The following is a 22,666-nucleotide window of genomic DNA, read 5'->3' as shown; positions in this document are numbered from 1 at the left end:
TTACTCGATCATCAGAAATGCATGCTTATAACACTCATGCAAACAAATCTGTACATATGTTATAGGGTTATTTTTCAAATATGAAGTAAACTTGATAGCTAAAGATTATTAAGTGCTGCAAATTTTCATCGATAATCTATAAATTTCTACAATAAATTTCTTTATGTCTCCTAGGTAACAAATGTGAAACTGAAATCAACCACTGTGCCTCAGACCCCTGTCGTAAAGGCAGCTGTACCAACATGCCGTCAGGATACACGTGTACTTGTGAAGCTGGTTATAAGGGCGTGAACTGCAGGGTGAGTTGTTGTTGAATATCTTTGTGTTTGTGCGGGTCTTTACGTAACCCTATTTTGTGCAGTTTTTTTGTAAATTATAAATGTTTTTCACAGAGTATAACATAGACTCCAAGTTCGTTTGTAAAACAACCAATTTTTATATAAATTAAGTTCAACTGAATGAATGAAACTTAATGGGCACTTTTTAAAAATGAGGCAATCTACCGGTAACACATTGTAGATGTTTGTATTGTTTTATATGACATGTCAGGAGGAGACAGATGAGTGTGAGTGTCAGCCTTGTCTCCATGGTGGAGTGTGCGTGGACAAGGTGGCCGACTTCCAGTGTAACTGTACTGATGGATGGGAGGGCAAACGCTGCGAGAAGATGATTGACACCTGTGAGCCATACCCCTGTGAAAACAATGCCACCTGTCTGAGCTCATTCAATAACTTTGTGTGCAGGTAAAGTATGGGGTTGGCCATTGAAATTATAGAATTATGAAACTATGAAGTTAAGGAAATATTATTCCTGGAGTATGCAACTAAGATTTTTTTATGTATAAAGTTTGAGTCTTGAATAAAAATTAATGTTTATTGAAAAGCTTAATAAATTCCACAATCAGTTGATCAGTGGAAGCAATGAAAAATAAAGGTTTGAAGGTTCCTTCAGAAGAGATTCATTCATTTTCACTTTAAAGTCCTTTTTGATTTCATGTTAAACAACGTGCATCTCCACTGTTACAGGTGTCCCCGTGGTAGATATGGGGCAGCATGTGAAAATGAGGTCAATATCTGTACTAATGCCAACCCATGCCTAGAGGGCAGCACTTGCCAAGAAGAGAACGAACAGGTCACTTGTGACTGCAGAGATGGTAAGAAAGCGTGTTAACATTGCTTAAGCCACTAAGGTATACTTGATTTTGTTGGGATGTGTATGATAAAAAGATGAAAAATAGGTATATAGCATCAAGTGTGCACAAAATTATTTAAATGTGAGATATTCTTGATCTGTAGTTTTGGAATGATAATTTTTGATGAAACACAGTTCAGTACACTAGCTGTTGTTTAGTTCTAACTTTAATGTTAAATAGTACTTAAATAGCCAGTACAGAGAAATACCATACAGTTTTTGGCTGTGGATATCATAACAACATACCTTTGTGTACCCAGGTTATTATGGCCAAGGCTGCCAGTTTGTTAAGAACTATTGTGGCGAGGATGACTTTTGTAAGAATGGCGGGACCTGTATGTCCATGCATGCTGGCTACAAGTGTCAGTGTAGGCCAGGTGAGACCAACAGCTGTAGATTGACTTTAAAAATAACATTAAAGAAAATGTAGTAAATACAGTGATTTGTGGTTCATCTTAGTTTTGAAGTAAAGTAATTATAACCAGCTAAGCTCCAGGATAAAGGTTTTCAACACAGATTTATGATATAAATCATAATAACCACATATTGAAGTCATTTTACTTTGTCCTTATAATCAGGTCAGTGTTCACCTCTCAAACTTTTGTAAAGGTTTTACCATACTTAGGCCTACTTTGCCTTAGATCTTACTTCCACATCCTTTGTTCTTTGCAGGTTATACAGGTGAGAAGTGTGAAGACAATATCAATGACTGTCAGCCAGGGACATGTCCAGGTGTGAACGCTACCTGTGTGGATGGTATTAACGCTCATCTGTGTGTCTGTCCACTGGGGAAACTGGGGGAGGACTGTGACAAAGGTAGGTGGAAAATAAATCATGTTGTAATTTTGTGCTCTTTTATTTTAATAATGTCTTGTTTTCTGATGTGATACTCTAGAACTGAATTGGATAATTTAATGAAATCAGCAGTCATTCATTAATATCGTCTTGGATATAACAACCTAATAACAATTGTATATTGCGATGTATTTTAATTCAAGTAAAATATATTTACAGTGTTCTGGCTTTGCACAGGACAGTTATGATAATGTCCGTGGGTCAGACACTTTGTTGGTGCCAAAAAAAGGGAGGAATTTTAATGAATTCTTAAAGTGGTTTTGAGTAAGGCCAAATATGTGTGATTACCTTTTCAATCTGGCAACAATCCCTAAAATTTAAGTTAATTTTCATTTCAGATGTGGACTCGGATTTTGACATCAACTGTTACTCCCCCACCAAGTCTGGCCTGGCCTGGCTGGCCAATCCATTTGTGCTGGGAGGCAGTGGCTTCACCTTTAAATTTGACGTGAGGTTTGCTGAAGAAAATGGCACAGGAACCTTTGTCAGCATGTTTGCCTCCACGTAAGTCTTGATTGTCAGTGATAGTAAAGTTCCATGTGAAGTCAGCTCTTTCCCACTAAACCTGACCAAATGCCACCATATCGTTTTAAATAGCATAACTAAAATATACAATGTATATAGCAAAGGGAAATCATCTAAAGAGGTTTATATGTGTTATTGAGAATCTACACCTGCTTCATATGTAAATTTTCAATTTTTAGATTTCTGTACACTGATGAAAGAAGAGACATTATCATCACCCTTTTTTATATATTCTTGAGTGTTTTGCAAGTGATATGTTTAAACTGTACATATTTTTACATCCAGTCTAAAGTATTTTGGGTTGTAAGTCTAACGACTGTTTCATGATTTGACCGTACCTTTACACTCAAGTTTTATTGTTTCCTCACCAGTGCTGATATTTTAATACTATTTATTAATTCCAGAGTCCAGTATAATCTGAATTCTCTCACTGAGGTGATCACATTTGATGAGGAAGGTGTCTGCGTCTCCTTCACTGGAGTCAAACACTGTATGAGAAATAACCCAGTGGTACAGGTGAGAATGGTGAAGAAGTTCACTGTAAAACTTGGTGAAATCCATCTGCGATAATTACTCAGTGCAGTATTATATAACAGTTTTTTTAGACTTTTGAGTGGTTAAATCTTTAATTGAGACACAGAGTGGATGATGGAAATTTTAAGATAACTTGTGCAGAAGAACCATGATATCTTTTTAGTAGCGGCGTATTCCTTCAAAATGATAACAATGTGTGAGTTTCAGTGCACTCTTTATTGAAAGACGTTGTTCACTTGTAACTGTTTATTGTCTTCAAAATACCATGAAATGTTTTTGGTTGGTGAAACTTGCATGTGAAATATCTACATTATATATGAGTAATCACTGTGTACTTCCAGATTGATGTTAATGATGCTAACTGGCATGAAGTGGTGTTCACATGGTCCTCTAGTACTGGACTTATTGTCACTGTGGACAGTGTGGTGGTCATCAGGAATATGACCTACGCCCTCGGTCTCACACTGCCACCCTTGTGAGTTTACTGTTACCTAGAGTTTTATTGTTTGTATTGTTTCAAAATAAGGTTCTACATGTCAGATTTCTATTCTACATGAACTTGAATGGCTGATTTTCTCAACAATTTTGAATTAAGAAATATTATTGCGTTATTTGTGTTGATAATATTTTGATGTATTTTAATTTTACTTAAATGAGTGATTATCTGAATTTTTCTGCTTTACATTTTCATAGAGCTTAAATTCAGTATTATAGATGAATTTGTATCTAAGGATAAAAATTTTGTTCCTTGCCAGCGGCTGGTTTGTTCTTGGAGGCGAGTATGACCTGGACAGAAGAGCCGCCGTAGTTGGGCAAGGATTCCAGGGCTACCTGAGCAAACTGACTGTGTTCAACCGTGTCTTCCCGCTGGCTGATATCCCTGGCATTGGCACCGACAGGTTCAACGATGACCGCATCTTGTTGTGGGGAGACTACAGACTGAACAGAGGCTGTGTGAGGACAGGGAGCAGTACCGTGGGCACCACGCCCTGCCGCCCAGGGTTTGTGGGGCCAACCTGTGACCCTCAGCCAGGTAGCTTCACTAGATAGCAAATTGAAATATGTCTGAGAAGTTGTGCACTTAGGAACATTTTTTTATTTTTTTATTTTATTTTTTTATTTTTATTTATTTTTTTATTTTGGACAGTACCCTAAATTTTATGTAAACTTTCACAATATATTAATTACTATAGGTAACTTATCCCTTATCCATAGCTGCTGCTGCTTTCAGATTTTATAACATATACAAATAAATATATTTCACTTTAAATATGTATGGTATTATGTAAGGTATTAAATTCTGTATATTTTTAGATGTCACTCCCCTCATGATAACCTGTCCAGCAGACGTGCACTTGGTGACCTCTACACGCTCCAAATCCGCGGAGTGGGCAGACCCCATAGTGAATGGTGCATACAAGTCACTCACACCAAGCATGATGAAAGGTAAGAACAGAGCAAGGCAGTGACTGGAACATTCAGCATTTTCATACTTGACTGGTAATTTCCTTCATTCAACAATTGGAAGTTAGCATCAAACATCATGAAAATTGAGCACATGAATTATGATCATGGCACTTTTTTACTTTAAGGTCAAACTTTGGCATGGGGCAGACACAAGGTCACGTATCGTGTTGAAGATTTTGCAGGAAATGTGGCTTTCTGCAGTTTCAAGATTTTTGTCAGATGTAAGTGATTCCACACATTTTTTGTTCAAATGGCAAGATTTCTGTCTTATTTTCAGTCTTATTTATTCATATATTTGTATAATAATCTTATGTATTAAATTTTTTCATTATTATTATTATTATTATTATTATTATTATTATTATTATTATTATGTCACTATTGTTATAACACTATCTTGTCCACACTTTTCAGATGGCTGTACTGGTTTATCTGATGATGGCATCTGTTACTCTGCCTCCACTGTCACAGCTGTTCACAGTGACGTTAACTCAGGTTGTTCTAGGCAGTACGGTCTGAACACGGCTCCTGCCTCGGCACAGCTGCTGCAGAAACTACGGGAGCATCTCACCAGTCGTAATGCTTCCGGGGACTTCTACTGGCTTGATGCCAAGTGGGATGGTATGAGTTTTAAAGACGCTGGAGGAAACACTGTAACTGTGGCAGGGTCAGAGCTGGCGTCTGCGCTGGGTGGGGCTCTGTAAGTAGACCTCTGTATGATATTATAAAGTGGTCTTATTTTAAGAAATATGCATCCTATTTTGTACATGTAGATATTAATTAGTAAAAAATGTGTATCAGCTTGACTCATTTTGCTCTTTAAACATACATGTTTATGGTCTACAGACAAATGCTTTTTTGTTTTGTTTTGTTTTTTATATTTTCATTATAACACATGCTGTTAGGCAATGATGTTTTCATCAGCAGTTACTTCACATAAATCAGCTGTGTAATTTCATATATATTGTGTTATGTAGGCCCACCTCAGGTAATGAAGGCATGTGCCTGGCGCTCAGCAGGAGTGACGGGTTCAAAGTGACAGTCCAGAACTGCAGCAGTAAAGCCCACTATATCTGCAGCAGTGATATCACAAGTAAGTGGTAGCATTACTCGTGTTCACTGGCTTTGAAATATTGGGCATTAATGTATACACCAAATTTTGAAATGAAGTTATAACTAGTTATCTCTTTTGATTACATATACAGATATTCACATGCACACATGTGTATTTTATTTTACAATATTTTGATACATATTTTATTCAGAATAAGTTGATAGTCCAATGTCTACATGACTTCTATGTCTAGACTCCAACCCCCCCCCCCCACCACCACCACCACCACCACCACCACCACCACCCATACACACACACATGCACATACACATACACTTGGACACACACAGACTAGCCTGATTACAACTGTGATGTTTTAACTCTATAGGTGGTAATTGTGAGACACCAGCTCCTATAAAGAATGGCGTGTGGGAGTGCAGTGACGGAGGATCTCAGTGTCGTCAGTGTAAAGTGAAGTGTAACCCCAACTATGCCGTACCAAGACGTATTCCTGAATACTTCAGCTGTGGCCCTCTGGGATACTGGGGCTCTGCCAGGACGCCATCAGCCACATTCCGCGTACCCTCCTGTACATGTAAGTGAAAAAGTTTCCTAGAGTTAGTTTGGTTTTATGCTGTTTAGGAGTACAGTTAGCAATAGGTCTAGCAATTTGGAACAGTTTGTTTATTTTCATTTTGATTGAAATGACAATTTATATCTGTGGAAGTGAAAAACAGTTGGTATGTGATTTTGTTATCATAATGTAATATCTGGCTAAATGACATGATAAAACATTTTTAAAAAAGTATAATTGTTCTTTGTTCTTTCTTGCAGTAAAAAGTCAAAAAAGAGTGAGAGTATATGTACGTTTCCGTATACAAGTGCCAGGCCCCCTCTCGACACAGCAAGCGAATGCCATCAAGGATGCCGTCAAAGGCCTGATCAGAAGCCATTTTGTAATTCTTAACAACCTCTGGAACAATCTGTGGTGCTACATCACAGACTGCTCTAGAAAACTATCAGCAGACAACATCACAGTAATGCAGAGATCGTCTGCAAGAAGGAGAAAACGTCAGAGTACTTCTGAGTTTGATGTTACCTTTTCTGTTGGTGATTTACCCGAGATGATGAACGACACAGGTGGAAATGAAACGTTGACACCATTGCAGATTCTCCTACGGGATGCACTGCAGCAAAATGGATTTAACTTTAATGTAAGTCATGCTTTGATTTTTGTTCCAAAATGACACTATGAATCCATTAGTCTGATATAATTCTTCAGAATTGATATCTATGTAAAATTTTTCTGCAGACTTCCAGACAAGGAGAAAACGACATCCAAACTAAAGTACACTTAAGTAACCTAAGTATTTTACACTTAAAGTTAAAACAAACTTTTTCGCAAGAATGTAAGCAAGAATGGTATGTTTCAAATACCTAAAAAATATCTCAAGAAAAAAACATGTATTACCGTATTGTTTGGTAGTATTGAATGTTCCTAGTCAGTTGGTGTCATTATAACATTGGTATTATTTTAGAATGACATAGCAGGCAGTGTCACCCTCCCTGACCAGACGGTGATCACCTCCGAGCCGTCCTGCGGCCCCGGCCAGACCCTAGTGGGCACAAGCTGCGTGGACTGTGCTGAAGGTACCTACTACAACAGCTTGACCCAGACCTGTGACGACTGTCCAGTCGGTCAGTTCCAGAATATGACCAGCCAGACGTCGTGTATGATGTGTCCAGGAGGGGGCACCACTGATGGCGCGGGGTCCACTTCTGTGGCTGACTGTAAAAGTAAGAACTTTGTTTTGAGCACAGATAGGCATAGGTGTTGTTTGAAAAAATGAAAAAGGAACAGTTTTAACTTAAAAGTATGAATTTAAATTTACATTTAAAAGTGTAAATGTTGATTGGAAAATGGAAAAAACGCAGGTAAAGGGAGACATGATGATTGATTTTTTGCATCTCCATTGATAGACAGTTATCAACAAAATGAAAAAAATTCAGTCATATTACAAGTGATATTATACTTTTTGATTACAAAATACTTGAACAAATATGTTGCATGTTTTCCAGTGTGTTAACACTACAAATATTTTCATAAACTATTAAATGAAGTATGGAATTGAGTGTATATGTTCCTTATGTGTCTTCAATATGACTGACACGCTATATACCCTGATATTTTCAGTATCATGTCCAGCAGGCTTTTACTTCAGTAAATATCTTCAATATGACTGACACAGTATATACCCTGATATTTTCAGTATCATGTCCAGCAGGCTTTTACTTCAGTAAATATCTTCAATATGACTGACACAGTATATACCCTGATACTTTCAGTATCATGTCCAGCAGGCTTTTACTTAAGTAAATATCTTCAATATGACTGACACAGTATATACCCTGATATTTTCAGTATCATGTCCAGCAGGCTTTTACTTCAGTAAATATCTTCAATATGACTGACACAGTATATACCCTGATATTTTCAGTATCATGTCCAGCAGGCTTTTACTTCAGTAAATATCTTCAATATGACTGACACAGTATATACCCTGATATTTTCAGTATCATGTCCAGCAGGCTTTTACTTAAGTAAATATCTTCAATATGACTGACACAGTATATACCCTGATATTTTCAGTATCATGTCCAGCAGGCTTTTACTTCAGTAAATATCTTCAATATGACTGACACAGTATATACCCTGATATTTTCAGTATCATGTCCAGCAGGCTTTTACTTAAGTAAATATCTTCAATATGACTGACACAGTATATACCCTGATATTTTCAGTATCATGTCCAGCAGGCTCTTACTTCAGTAAAGTCAGTGGGTCCTGCAGACTTTGCCCGGTCAGTTACTACCAGGAGCAGACTGGTCAGTTCAGCTGTGACCCATGTCCAGTAGACAAGGTGACCAGGGACCCAGGAGCCGATAACTCTTCCATGTGCTTCGGTCAGTATAAGTGATATTTAAAAGTGATTATTGAGAGGTTTTTTAATACTGCAGTGTGACAGGTTCTTTAAGCAATCATGAGTTTTAATTGGAAATATTATCAACACGGCAGGGGCAGATGGAAGCCTTCGTCTTCTAGGTCTACCAGAAGACGATCAAGTTTTTTTTTCTTTCGGAAGATGATCAAAAATGAAAGATGCACTAACAAAGATAATTTGGAAGACTGTCAAAAAATATCGTTGGATCCACCCCTGAACAGCTAGATTTTAGCTGCAATGCTGATACTCTTGAAAAACCTTACATGGGTCCTTGTGAAACATATGATAAAATTTTGATAATTTTGTTGTTTTAATAAATTTTATAATATTAATAATAATAGAAAACATAAATGCAGAACACAAATTAAGATACATGAGTTATGCATCAGACATCAGGTATTTTAGTATCAGTAAATAGTAGTTGTAAACATTGTATCATTATTTAAGTTATTCTGTAGGTGAAATGCTACTCAGCTAACATTTGTACTTTCATTCTTTCCGACATGAAATAAACTTCATTGTACTGTATTGTATATGGACACATACTGGTCCTGCTTCCTGTACAGCTCTGAGTGACCAAAACTTGTCTTTTCTAGATGACTGTCCCAGTGGCAGTGAGCTGGATGACCAGGGTCAGTGTGTCAGTTGTCCACGTGGTTACTACAGACAGCAGGGAGTCCAGCTCAGGTGTACAGAGTGTCCAGCTAACTTTATCACACCTGGCAATGGTAGCATCACTGTGGCAGAGTGTACAGTCCGTAAGTATCATAACACCTGGCAATGTGGAAGAGTTTGAACAGATATTAGGAAACATTTACAGGTTCTTTTGGGAAGTAAAATTATTTGTAAAATAATGATTACAGTTGAAAAGGCTCTGCCTTTTTGTTATTATAAAATAGGGCTTTCGTTTGTGAAAAGTTTCTCCATATTTAATGAGAGCATGTCTGGAAAAAGTAGAAAGACAATTCAGTGTGTTCTAGAATGATAAGTGTTATGATTATAAAGATAATAATACTTTGGTGTTGCCCATATTTCAGCTGACTGTCAGCCAGGCTCCTATATAGACTCCAATACTTGTACAGCCTGCGATAACGGGTTCTATCAGCCAGAGAAATGGCAGACATCTTGTATCAGCTGTGGAGACTCTGCAAACTGGAGAACAGATCAGATAGGATCCACCATGCAGTCTCAATGCAAATGTAAGAATACATAACCAAATCAATGGATGAGTGATTGTTTTTTTGACAACTGTATGGTAAAGAATGTCAGAAACTGTGGGCCGTGTTCTGTTATTTATTTATTTATTTATTATATTTTACAGATTATGCAGTGATTTTAGATGTTTGAATTACCAATATGATAATGATGAATTTAACAAGATAAAGCAATTGTTTATCTATTTAAATACAATATTTTACAGACTACTGCCCATCAGGGTATGAAGTGCAGAACTTCACCTGTGTTGCATGTCCAGTTGGTACCTATAAAGATATCTCCAGCGGGAACTACTACGGAATGTGCGACCCATGTCCTAACAACAAGGTGACAGAGCAGGACACCTCCATATCTGTGGACAACTGTACCATCTGTAAGTAACAGGATTTGGTACTTGTATAGTGATGGAGACAAAAGTTGCATGTTGTACAGTTTTTTTGGCAATATGTCTTATAAAATTACTGGACAATTCTTTCAGGATAATTCCATTGCAGGTTTGTTTAAATTACAATTTTCAACCTAAAAGGCTGATGTGGTACTTTATTTCAAATATTCCCTCTTTATTTCCAGCCAATTGCAGTGCAGGCTATGCATCATATGAGGATGGTTCAGGGTGCTACCCGTGTCCCCGGGGTACCTATCAGCCAGAATCCCTCCAGAGACAGTGTTTACAGTGTATCAACCGTACCATGTACACCACACTGGATGAAGCCAACACAAGTCCCAGTGCATGTACAAGTAAGTCTCTGAGTGGTCGGGACTAAGGTTGGCTCTGATAATTAAATTATGATAATTTAGTTGAGATACTTTAGAACTAAACATTTTAGTTTTTCTTGTGGGTTGGGAGACTGTCCTGTGATTTGAGATGGCTTTTTGCTGAGTTCTGCTACAGTATAGTATTGCAAACATGACTTTTATAGGTGAGATTGGAGAAACTTTACTTTTTCTCTTTTTCTTCATTGTTTAATTAATAACTGTGATATCTTATCCAAATGAATGAGTCATTGAATGTTTTGCAGCTGTAAAAGAATTTCTGTATTTTTTGTCCCATTCTCCTTCTTCCAGAATTCTGTCCTTCTGGACATGAGATTATGACAGATGGCACGTGTCGGCCATGTGAGCGTGGTCTCTACAAGGACAACCTGGTGGGTCCTGACTTTGAACTGAACAGGTGCACAGCCTGCCCCCCTGGGGTGGTCACAGACATAGGAGTCACCGCTGCCACCAATGCCAGTATATGTACTTTCTGTAAGTAGAGGATTGTGTTGTAACGTCTTTTCACAGGATGCTGTTTTTCTTGATTTATGCTGCCCCCTAGTGACCAGGTGGAAAACTAACACAGAGAGCTTTCTGTACTAGCTTTTTCTTCAAGTATTTTTTTTTTTCAGCTATAAAAAAACCATATCATGTTATTTATATGAGAACTGTTGTGCATTTCAATAATAAATTGGGGAAATGTCTAACTTGTTCACAGTATCTTCCAGGAGTGCAAATTACACTTGAAAAATCTAATTGGAAATTGTTTTTCAGTCAAGATAAATCAGTCTGATATACCATATGTATCATTGTGTCTATTCTAGTGGCTTGTGATCCTGGATATTATTACCTGAAGCCTGCCAATGCCTGTGAACCATGTCTGAAAGGAGCATACCAGCCCAACAAGTGGCAGGCACAGTGTCTGCAGTGTCAGTCTGGAGAAACCACCACAGGAACAGGCTCTATTAATGAGACACAGTGCCTTAGTAAGTACACGTGTTGTAAGATACACATTGAAGATTATGTATGGTCATTGTGTTCCTGTGTAAACTTGGCAAAAAACTTATTTTTTATGTATGATTTAATTTATATCAGAGGTTATTGTGTGGATATCACTGAATTAACTCAGCAGTATCTTCTAGCTGGCACATAATAAAACTTTACCACTTAATTTGCATCTCCTTGTATTGAATACATTCAGTAAAAAAAGAGTATGTAGTATACATGTACATATACCAGCACATGTGATCATCAATTTATGTATTCAGTTGTCACAGGGGACTATTAGCAAGTTGACAAATGCAAAAGAATAGTATGTTCAGTACAACATATCTGATGTATGTATGTTTGGTTTCACCAGAGTACTGCCCGTCTGGAGAAGAGCTGGACTCTAATGACAACTGTGTACCATGCCAGAGAGGTTACTACAAGGATAATACAGCGCTGCCAAACCAAGAGTTCAACAGGTGCACGGCCTGTCCAGTAAACTTTGTGACACCTGGGGAACGCGCTAATTCATCAGCTGAATGCTCTATTGGTACGTAGAACTTCCAGTTATCATTACATGTATTATTATTATTATTGTTATTATTATTATTATTATTATTATTATTATTATTATTATTATTATTATTATTATTATTATTATAATACATATGGGGATGAACTCATTATATGAAAGTTAGAACCACCCAAGACAGAGAGATGTGCTACTGCCTCTCAACTGAAAAAAAAAAATTTGGGGAGCAGTTACATACAAAAATGTTCTTTATCTTTTGGGGAAATGCATTTATGATATATACCATTTGACATTTTTCAGGTTTTGTAAAAATTCACTAATAATAGTTTTTACATGTGATCTCAGCTTTACTATCATTATATTAATTTTTTTTAAATACCTACACATTTTGATCATGTTCATCTATTTTTCTTTCCAGCCAACTGTTCTGCAGGTTCGTTCATCAACTCCAACAACTCGTGCCAGGTGTGTGATATTGGTCAGTACCAGCCGGACAGGTGGCAGACGTTGTGTAGGTCATGTGGCGCCCAGGAGACCACCCTGCAGACGGGATCCACGGATATCGCACAGTGTCTCAGTAAGTGGTGTGGACTGTAATTATGGGAGAGTAGTTGTCCAACTTGGATTGGTGTAAAAGTGCTCTTGAGCAAACATATATTTCTGCCCAGTCTGCAAGTCAGAGCTTGTGGATTTCTCTTTTATTTCTGAATCAGCTGTAATTACAAGTGCAGTTCTTGTTTGGTTTAAATAAGGACAAAGAGTCTTTATTAAGATTACAAAATATTAAGTGCAATTTATAAAGAGACAATTGACTGCATTTGAAACTTGAAAAAAAAGCCTTGTGTGTGTATGTGTGTGTGTATGTGTGTGCATGCGTCCGTGCATGCATGTGTGTGTGTGCTTGTGTGTGAAGCTTTTCTTTTCATAGTTTTCTCCATAGTAATTTAAGTTAGTTATAGAATACACTAATTCAGTTTCATATCTTTTATTTGTCATGTTATTAATCTCTGTCTTCCAGAATATTGTCCTCATGGTTATGAGTTGAATGCCACCAAGTCCTGTATACCCTGTCCCCAAGGTTACTACAAGGATAATGATGCCGCCCCCTCTTATAAGTTCAACCAGTGTACTATGTGTCCTATTGACTTCATCACTAACACACTGGCAGGACCAAATATTAGCGCTTGCAATATAAGTAAGTTTTAAAAAGACCATTGATATTTTAGATTTTTTATGTAACAATTACATTGGTTTTCTTTGAGATTTTTACACTATTTTCAGATTAGATGGCCAATAGCATTGAGTTATCTATTGTGATGGTAATTCAGTCAATATGGTTTGGGGTTCGACATGGTGTTACATGCCAGGCACAAATGATTTCTATGGTTTGGCAAGTAGAATTTAAATCATGCTTGTCTGCAAACACTTGTGGCTTGCTGTAATCAAAAGAATTTATTTATTTTCAAATTTTTATTTTTGGACTGGGGCAAGTAGGTTTGGACTTATCACAGCTTTTTGCTGCTCTTGCAATGGACATAATAAAGACTTCACGTAAATATTATTTCAGTAAGCATGTGTGAACTAAGTCCTAATGTTTCTGCGTATTCCAGAGAACTGCTCTGCGGGTTCCTACAGAGACACCCTGACTAACAACTGTACCCTGTGTCCCCTGGGGCGGTACCAGCCCCAGAAGTGGCAGACCATGTGTGAGAGTTGTGACCCAGGGTACACCACCACTGCCCTGGGGGCCATTAATGAGGCCCAGTGTACAAGTGAGTGGGGGAGACACAAGGATGGGCATCTGTGGAACCAATCTCAATAAAACTCTGCTGTGTAGATGGATCTTACTCCGTGGGGACTCTTGCTGAATGCAATCAGATTAAAAGATTACCATGCCTCCTCTTGGCCTAAAGTAGAATACAAAAAAGCTGGTGATTATACGAGTTCAAGAAATGGTGTCATTTAGTTAATCTGATTGCATTCAACAAAAGTCCTGCCAAGTTGGATCAATCTACGTAGAATGATAGTTTCATTGGGAATGGGCCCTAAATTTCATTGGGAATGGGCCCTAAGTTTCATTGGGAATGGGCCCTAAGTTTCATTGGGAATGGGCCCTATGGTTTCAAAATTTTAAAGTCAAAACTTTTTTGACATTTTGTGTAGAGCTAAACAGGCAGTCAAAGCTAAAAAATGTAGTCATTTTTGTTTCAGATGAAAGGATTTCAAAATAGTAAATTTTAATGTCCACTGTAGGATGTTATTAAGTCAGTTTTGTATGCCTATCTGTTAAAATTCTTCAATTTCTGTCTACTTCAGAATACTGTGAGTCTGGCTCAGAACTGGATGGCAGTGGGAACTGTGTTGGCTGTGAGCAGGGTTACTACAAAGATAACACTGCTGGACCAGACTATAAATTTAACAGATGTACTTTATGTCCTGTGGATTTCATAACAGCTGCTACTAATGCCACCAGTGCTGGTTTATGTAATGTTGGTATGTACCATCAGGGAATTTTACTTGATCTGTTTTTTAATGGATTGTCCTAATTAAGAGGGTTTTTCATATGCTTAATTTAATCAAGTACATGAAGTATAAGGTACTTTTTAGATGCAGGATTTTAGTAACCATAAACTATTATTTTTTAAAATTATATGTTAAGCTTTTCAGATCACATTAAAAATATATTCAAATGGCACCAAAATGTCCAATTTGAAATTACAATATATCTCTAGTACTTGTTAAAACACTTTTGAAGTCAATATTAGTCTGTATGTATGTAATGTCTAAAATCCATATGTTTTCAGCTAACTGCAGTGCTGGTTACTACAGAGAGGTCAGTAACAACAGCTGCGTGGCCTGTGCTATTGGCTACTACCAACCACAGAAATGGCAGACACAGTGTGAGCAGTGCCCAACAGACAAGACTACAGAGAATCTGGCTTCCACTGATCTAGCACAGTGCTTGTGTAAGTTATATGGGGGAGGGGGGATTTGGCCAGTCATTATAACCAGCGACCATCTTCCTATATACTCCTATGTAACTATCAGCATCAAAAACCTTCCACAATAATTTTTAAAGGGGTAAAATTGTTTTAAATATATGTAAGGTTTTATATGAAGTTGTGGGTGGCAAAAATATGGCATTTTGAGAATTTTCAAAACCATGGAGTATACCTTTGATAGTGTTAATTCATGTTCACTTTTTAGTACGCTGTCCACCAGGCAAGGAGGATGTAGGGGGCACCTGTCAGTTGTGTCCAGTGGGGAAATACAAGGTGGAGTACATGGCATCCAGTTGTACCCCTTGTCCAGACAACTACACCACCACTGGACAGGGGTCAGTGGCTGCGGTGAACTGCTCTGTTGGTAGGGATTACTTTTTATTATTTAATTGATGCTTCTCTGATCATTTAATACTGTGAAAATAACCTTTAAGCTTGAAAATATTTGTGTATTGATTACCTTTACAATTTTTGTCATGCAATTCTTGTCTTTTGTTTGCATAAAATAATAATAATAGTTATTTAACAATTTGAAATAAAAATGGCTATTGATTTTCTACTGCTGGTTTGGCTTCTGTCAGTAAAACCTGCAATTTATTTTCTTCCAGTGATGTGCCACCCAGGTTTCTATAGAGACAGCAACACAGAGACCTGCATGCACTGTCCTAGAGGGCAGTACCAGAACCAGACTGCATTCATGGGTGGTGCCTGCACAGCATGTCCTCCTGGCAGGACCACTCTGATCCTAGGGGCTGATGAGGAGGAGGATTGTATTTGTAAGTAGTATCTACAGTGCTGTACTGAATGTTGTTGATATTTTGGACAGTGATGTGACTGTATGTTTATTGGTTATGACCTGGCTAGAAAAGATATTTTACTTTACTTTTTATATACTGTGTTTTTGATTGTATATATTTGTAGTTTAATCCATAACTGGGATGTATATTCAGAACCCAAATCACTTTTCAAAAAATTTTCAGATGTATAGATTGGGATTCATTTTATCACTTTATACTACATTGGGCAGGTAAAATTACCTTTGGTTTACAAACACTGAATTTTTAATTGTTTTAAACATTGGAAGGCATTGGTCAGTTATTCTGCTGAAAAAAAGAGCACATCCTCACGAAGGTACTTTTCAAGGCGTATGTGTGTGTGTGTGTATGTGTGTGTGTATAATGTTTATATCAGCAGAGTTCCTGTATTGTAATTGGTAAAATATTGAGGTTGTTTCCTGTCTCTCCAGTGGACTGCCCTAGTGGCCAGGAATATAACAGCCAGCTGAAGAGGTGTGATGACTGCGCCATAGGTTATTACCGTAACAAGACAGTGGAGGACAGCTGCCAGATGTGTCCCATTCAGTTCCTCACTGCCGGGACAGGAACTACCTCAGTGGAGGGCTGTAATCTGGGTAAGGTTTCATTGAAATTTACTCACTCACTGCCAGGATAGGAACTTTAAGAACACTGATTTTTATAGCTTATTATCATCTTTATCTTTTTATCTTTTGAATTAAGGTAACATAACAAACAGTGTAAGGATAATACCAACTCAGATATGGTTAGCCTCAAAAATCAAATGTTGTCTTCATAACTTAATATTTTCTTTTTTAATTTGATAATGTTATATTATACATTTCCATTAAATTTTTTCTCAAATCCAGTGAAAAACATCTATGATTTTTTTACAACATTTTAATCACATATACTGTTCATGATCAATCCAGTGTACATGTCTATGTCATCCACAGGTAATTGTTCCTTGGGTCAACAGCGTGTGCCTAGCAACAGATCTGTGTGTGAGCCCTGCCCAGTGGGCACCTACCAGCCTAATCCTAAGAGGGAGACCTGTATGGGATGTGGACCCAACAAAACCACAGAGAACACAGGGACAGTGGAGATCTCCCGCTGCATAAGTAAGAGTCACTGGTCATCTACTGAGGGGAATTAACTCTTAGCATTCATATTCTTATCGTTACATGCTGTCTTGTAAAAAACAAAGAATTTAAACATGATATCTGGTATAAGTTAAGAAGTAAAATGATCTATTTCTCCAAGCCAGCCACCGATGAATATAGTTATTTACTCTGACCATTTATATTCTTATCATCATGTATTGCTTTGCAAATGACAAAGAATTTAAACATGATATCTGGTACAAATAAAGCTGTAAGTTAACCCCATTCTCCAAGCCAGCCACTGATGGCTATACTCCTGTGTTATATTCCAGCTGACTGCCCCAGTGGTTACCAGATTAGTGCTAGTAATGCCACTGATGGCTATACTCCTGTGTTATATTCCAGCTGACTGCCCCAGTGGTTACCAGATTAGTGCTAGTAATGACACTGATGGCTATACTCCTGTGTTATATTCCAGCTGACTGCCCCAGTGGTTACCAGATTAGTGCTAGTAATGCCACTGATGGCTATACTCCTGTGTTATATTCCAGCTGACTGCCCCAGTGGTTACCAGATTAGTGCTAGTAATGTCACTGATGGCTATACTCCTGTGTTATATTCCAGCTGACTGCCCCAGTGGTTATCAGATTAGTGCTAGTAATGACACTGATGGCTATACTCCTGTGTTATATTCCAGCTGACTGCCCCAGTGGTTACCAGATTAGTGCTAGTAATGTCAACCAGTGTGAGATATGTCCACGTAACCAGTTCAGAAATAAAGCCACCTCCACCACATGTCAGCCCTGTCACAATGGACTCATTGCTGCTGCTGAGGGGGCCACAGCAGCTTCTGAGTGCATCTATGGTAATTCCATGTAGAATGTGACTGTGTGTGTGTGTGTGTGTGTGTGTGTGTGTGTGTGTGTTTAAGCATGCAGGTAGTGTAAATTTGAGTCTATTTCCAATTTCTGTTTTGGTGTAGTCAAATTAACTATTATATAGACGTGTTTAATGTGAATGATTTCTGTAATAGTATAACTAATGTTAGGCTTGCTGTCTGGTTTAATGCAACTAGCTCAATTAAATAAGATTTTATGTAGAGGTGTAAATCAGGACCAGAATAATTTCCATTGTCACAATAATTCTGGACCAGAACAATAAGCTAATACTGTCGTCTGCTTTCCCATGTCTAGGAGACTGCCAGGCAGGAAGTTATATCAATGGCTCCTCCTGTGTGACCTGCCCCACAGATTCGTACCAGGATGAACAATGGCAGACATCTTGTAAAGGATGCCGTTTCGATAGTGCCAACAATGATCAGTACAGGACGGCTAACCCTGGGGCTACCAGAGCCTCAGACTGTCAATGTAAGCACACGTGGACTTTGTTTTCTTGATTCTTTTGAAAGGTGTTATGAAGGTGGACAATTGAATATTTTGCTACATTGTACTTTGTTCTTCTTTTGTAACCCAGCATTTTCTGAAATGTTCATAAAGTAATGAAGCCAATATATTTCTACTGTGTTCTTTATTTAGACCATTTGATGCTTATGAGAGAAAGGATGCTATTGCCCAAAAGTAGTCCAGACACTCTTCCTTTATTTTTGTTAATGAAACATTATTTTGCATTGTTAATTTCCCGACTTTTTGCACATTTCAGTAAGTCAAGATTTCAATCTGTTTAAAAGTAATCTTTTTCTTTTCAGCCACCAATGAGTGTAATAGTGCTGCCACTAACAACTGCCACGCTGAGCACGGTATCTGTACCAACACCCTGGACAGCTTCACCTGTAGTTGTAAGACTGGCTTTGTAGGGGATGGTGTCACCTGTACAGGTAGGAGAAACACTGGATAGACCTTGTCTATTCATAGTTTTTTAAAATTTTAATTGGAAGTTTGTTACATTTTCTTGGCGGTCTCCCACCTTCAGCAGTCCCAGACCCCTGATTGTAACTTGATTGAGCCATTTCTTCAGACTTTTTTCTTACAACCCCAAATTATGTTTGTTATTTATTAACTCATAATCATATTAAAAGCATGTATTAAACTTTATGTCTATTATGTGAGACAGTGGTGAAGATTGAGATGACTGACAAAGTTCATGTGTACTGACAGTGTGTTGAGGCTGGAGGGTACCTTTACATTTAACCTTATATTGGCCTTGTCAACCAAGATGCAGCAAAATACTTTAAAACTATATATTTCATTATGTTTTCTGTTGATTAATAAGTGCTATTACTGTCATTACCCTGGTGGTATAGCATTAATTTTATGCATGATGTTATTATGAAATGTTCTATTCTAGATATATGTGACACAGGGTATTGTTTGAACAATGCCACATGCACCAAGAGCGGCAATATTTATTCCATGCCAACCTGTGTCTGTCGTGAATATTATGAAGGTGTCACATGTGCAGTTCGCCTACGTAAGTAATGTTTTTTATTTTTCATTTCCTTGAGATATATTGTACGATAAATGTATGCTAAATCATTTATAGAAAATATTTGCATGATAAAAGTTGTTCATGGAATGGTTCCATGGTAAACGGCATAAATTGAAAGTACTTTCTGAAGATGTACTCTCACCAGTTTTAATTTTTATCCACTGAAAAAATACAATTGATCTTATTTATCTGAACAAGTCATCTATTTTATTTTTTGTTAATATATAAGACATAGCCATCTTTGAAACATCCAGTTTATGATAACCTTCTCTCTTTCAGCCATCACCAACAGCCATGAGTGGGATTATATTGTGGGCTTTTCTATAGGAGGAGTCATTCTCTTCATCTTCATCATCTTGTTGCTGATGTTGATATGCTGGTGTGCCAGGTGAGGGATTAAATTAATAGGCATTAAATTTTGCCTTCGCATTGTAGTGTTAATGTTTAAGTGTGTGTGTGTGTTTGTGTGTTTGTGTGTGTGCATTTGTGTTTGTATTCTTAATTATCTATCATGATTAAAAATGCAGAAGCCCTCTATTTAGGACTCTACAAATAAGTACTTGAATTTTCTTTAGTTCATAAAAATGATAAAATATAAGTAGATATATTTTGACAAAGTTTTCCTCTCTCCTCTTTCATCAGACGAGCAGACAAGAGGCGGAAGTACAAGTCACCTATGGACCCCTACAACCACGTGTATGATAATCCCATGCATATCACCAATGGAAAGCCTCTCTTTGACCAGCACAGCGTGGCGCCCTCTTACTCAATGCACACCACCAGGGACCCATCCAGATCATACATGTTTTATGAGGAGAGGGACGACCAGCCCGTAGCGCCATTATCTGAGACACTTCACAGGAACGAGACATTCCGCGCCAGTGAAGTACAGGTACCACGTTAGGGTGACTGCTAAGCAGAACTGTACATCTGTGCAGCTGACTCTTTTTCTTGAAAAAAAAAAAACTGCTTGGACAAAAACTGTAAAAAGACTTGCTTATTTTAGAATCCAATGTCCATAAAGCTTAATGGCGTTCTTTTTTATGACATTGCTTTTGTACTTTTGATACCCAGTGCTTGTTTATAGACAGAAGTATGTGTTTCTGTCTAAAATGAAATAATTGTTTATAATATAATAAGGCGTTTAATCATCAGGTCCAGTATTAAATGCTAAAGCTATGCACATGCATGATAAAAATACTGTACAGTCCATATTTTTGTGTTTAATGTTCAGCATAATGATATATCCCTGTGTGAACGCTTACTCAGTGTTATAATTCATATTGACATTCTTGGCAGTTTTTGTGGCAAATTAATGAGTGTTGCTGTATCCTAAGACAATTCCTGCACTAGCTTTTCCTGCTTTTCCAGCAATATCAGATTTTTTTTCTGAAATAGAAAGAGTGGCTTTTGCTAAGAAATTCTAGTGTGTGCAATAGAAATCCCAATGCTCAAATCCAAAAAGATACAATTTACATTACTGTAACCATGTTTGAGAACTAATTTGCTGTTGCTGCTGTATATTGTTCTTTATATGTTCAGTACATAGGACACGAAAGTATGTCGATGTAGATTTTGGGACACCTGTTAAGCAAGTTTTATTTGCTTCATCCTTTTGTCTTTTCTTTTACATACATATTTTGGACTTCTCATTTAGCTGTTTTTCCTTTGAGGACCTTGGTTTGCATAGTATACTGGCCAGATTATTCTCTATAGATCATGTCTTCCTAGTTTTCTGTTACGTTTATATGACCTGAAGGACTTTAATTGAATTATTTTTCACATTTAATTTAATACTTTGAACTTTTAACATTGTTTTCAGTTATTAAGTTTTTAAAACATTTTAACAAGTATTAAAACATTCCAATGTGACATTCATTTGTGTAAAGAAATCCTTGGTAATTTATGTGTAATGAAGGATAAAAGCTACCTAGGTAAAAAGTTGAGAAATAGTGTTTAGAGGAGGAAAAATAGCAGCATGGTTGCTAGATGTAAATTTTCTTCTATCTCACAAATTACAAAATGTTTTTTTTTTTTAGGATAACATATCAATATTTACTTTGAAATCAGAGCACAAGTAATCATTTTTATATGTAGGAAAATTTTGGAAATAAATTTCTTATACCATTATTTCATAGCCTTGTCTTGAGCTTTTTTTCCCTCAGCTTAGATGGATAGCTCTTCAGTGCATGCGTGTCCCCTCTTCTTCTGTCCATTTCTTTGACTTTAGTTCAAGATCAGTGGGTAGTTTTAATGTGCCGTACCTGTTCACTTTCCTTATATGAATGATAGCAGAACAAGGCTTTTGAATCATGGAAGGATCTCTCATGTCAAATACTGTTTTAGTTTTTTCTTCTTGATATAACTAGTTTTGCAGTCTGATTATATTGAATTAAACAATGGCTGGTGAGAACATTTCACTGCACAATTGCACGTTTTTAACCAAAGAGTTGTTGTTAACAATAAATTTTGCCAAATACTGCTCCATATCACTTACGTTTGCCTACAATTTCAACATTGCAGGGGGACACCTTTAATTTTGGGGACGAAGATGGTAAGTGTGCATCCAATTTAATTTTTTGTCTTGAGGAAACTCAGTTTCTTAACAAAATATACAACCATCAGGTCAAACGGAAAAAATATGACATGGATCATAGTTAAAATATATTTGTGTTGATTCTTTTAGATATTTTGGAAAAGGCAGTAATTGTTTTCCAACATGTAGAACAGTGCAAATAGTATTCCCCCCCCCCTTTTATATATCTTACCATTTATTTGTAATTACATTGATTTACCAATACTACCTTATTCCTGTCGTTCATTCAGACATCAGGATAAACTTACACATAGATAATTGAAACGCATATCAGTCTTGATCATTCAGTCGTGTATATATCTATAACAGTATTATTATCTCCAGGTTATGTTACTCCAGTAGCAACAGCTGTTGGTGGTGGCAATGTTGGGGGTGAGCCTGTTACGGACAGTGAGCCAGAGGTCCGGATAGAGGCTGGTCTTTCTGACCCAGGGACAGCCTAGACAACTCCTATCTCTTGCCACATTCCAGTAAGTTAGGCTGGGTTCCCATACCCAGATCGATCTAACAAGATTGATCCAACTCCAAGGGGTTTCTTGCTAAATTGCTTTCAGCTTAAGTAGCTTAGATGTCTGGCACGCCTACTGAAGCTGATAAACGATAATTGA

General features: G+C 37.3%; 1 protein-coding gene across 5 annotated transcripts in view; it reads left to right on the top strand.

Annotated features, from left to right (window-relative positions):
• LOC106151371 (uncharacterized) overlaps positions 1–22,666 on the top strand; it is a 57,761-nt gene that overhangs the window by 33,670 nt on the left and 1,425 nt on the right. Inside the window, exons 45-85 of one of the 5 annotated variants that reach the window (XM_087003224.1) lie at positions 175–299; positions 550–743; positions 1,026–1,153; positions 1,452–1,568; positions 1,864–2,007; positions 2,385–2,550; positions 2,976–3,087; positions 3,447–3,580; positions 3,861–4,138; positions 4,420–4,551; positions 4,698–4,793; positions 4,987–5,272; positions 5,550–5,665; positions 6,015–6,221; positions 6,461–6,840; positions 7,165–7,423; positions 8,429–8,590; positions 9,225–9,386; positions 9,666–9,827; positions 10,049–10,216; positions 10,414–10,581; positions 10,909–11,091; positions 11,424–11,585; positions 11,960–12,136; positions 12,537–12,695; positions 13,137–13,313; positions 13,729–13,890; positions 14,435–14,611; positions 14,923–15,084; positions 15,326–15,484; positions 15,729–15,896; positions 16,367–16,531; positions 16,871–17,035; positions 17,715–17,882; positions 18,211–18,384; positions 18,723–18,851; positions 19,322–19,444; positions 19,742–19,850; positions 20,105–20,354; positions 21,986–22,016; positions 22,398–22,528. In XM_087003224.1, the coding sequence (XP_086859350.1) occupies positions 175–299; positions 550–743; positions 1,026–1,153; positions 1,452–1,568; positions 1,864–2,007; positions 2,385–2,550; positions 2,976–3,087; positions 3,447–3,580; positions 3,861–4,138; positions 4,420–4,551; positions 4,698–4,793; positions 4,987–5,272; positions 5,550–5,665; positions 6,015–6,221; positions 6,461–6,840; positions 7,165–7,423; positions 8,429–8,590; positions 9,225–9,386; positions 9,666–9,827; positions 10,049–10,216; positions 10,414–10,581; positions 10,909–11,091; positions 11,424–11,585; positions 11,960–12,136; positions 12,537–12,695; positions 13,137–13,313; positions 13,729–13,890; positions 14,435–14,611; positions 14,923–15,084; positions 15,326–15,484; positions 15,729–15,896; positions 16,367–16,531; positions 16,871–17,035; positions 17,715–17,882; positions 18,211–18,384; positions 18,723–18,851; positions 19,322–19,444; positions 19,742–19,850; positions 20,105–20,354; positions 21,986–22,016; positions 22,398–22,501 (6,800 nt within the window). In that variant the 3' untranslated portion in view covers positions 22,502–22,528. Of the gene's footprint in view, positions 1–174; positions 300–549; positions 744–1,025; positions 1,154–1,451; positions 1,569–1,863; positions 2,008–2,384; positions 2,551–2,975; positions 3,088–3,446; positions 3,581–3,860; positions 4,139–4,419; positions 4,552–4,697; positions 4,794–4,986; positions 5,273–5,549; positions 5,666–6,014; positions 6,222–6,460; positions 6,841–7,164; positions 7,424–8,428; positions 8,591–9,224; positions 9,387–9,665; positions 9,828–10,048; positions 10,217–10,413; positions 10,582–10,908; positions 11,092–11,423; positions 11,586–11,959; positions 12,137–12,536; positions 12,696–13,136; positions 13,314–13,728; positions 13,891–14,434; positions 14,612–14,922; positions 15,085–15,325; positions 15,485–15,728; positions 15,897–16,366; positions 16,532–16,870; positions 17,036–17,349; positions 17,528–17,568; positions 17,883–18,210; positions 18,385–18,722; positions 18,852–19,321; positions 19,445–19,741; positions 19,851–20,104; positions 20,355–21,985; positions 22,017–22,382; positions 22,529–22,666 lie in introns of those variants that run through there. The other 4 variants (XM_087003223.1, XM_087003225.1, XM_087003227.1 and 1 more) reach the window with 4 other exon arrangements.

Source organism: Lingula anatina, chromosome 2 (genome assembly GCF_051362555.1).
Source record: "Lingula anatina isolate TDL-2025a chromosome 2, LinAna3.0, whole genome shotgun sequence".
NCBI classification, from domain to species: domain Eukaryota; kingdom Metazoa; phylum Brachiopoda; class Lingulata; order Lingulida; family Lingulidae; genus Lingula; species Lingula anatina.
This window is presented reverse-complemented; position numbering and strand designations above follow the sequence as displayed.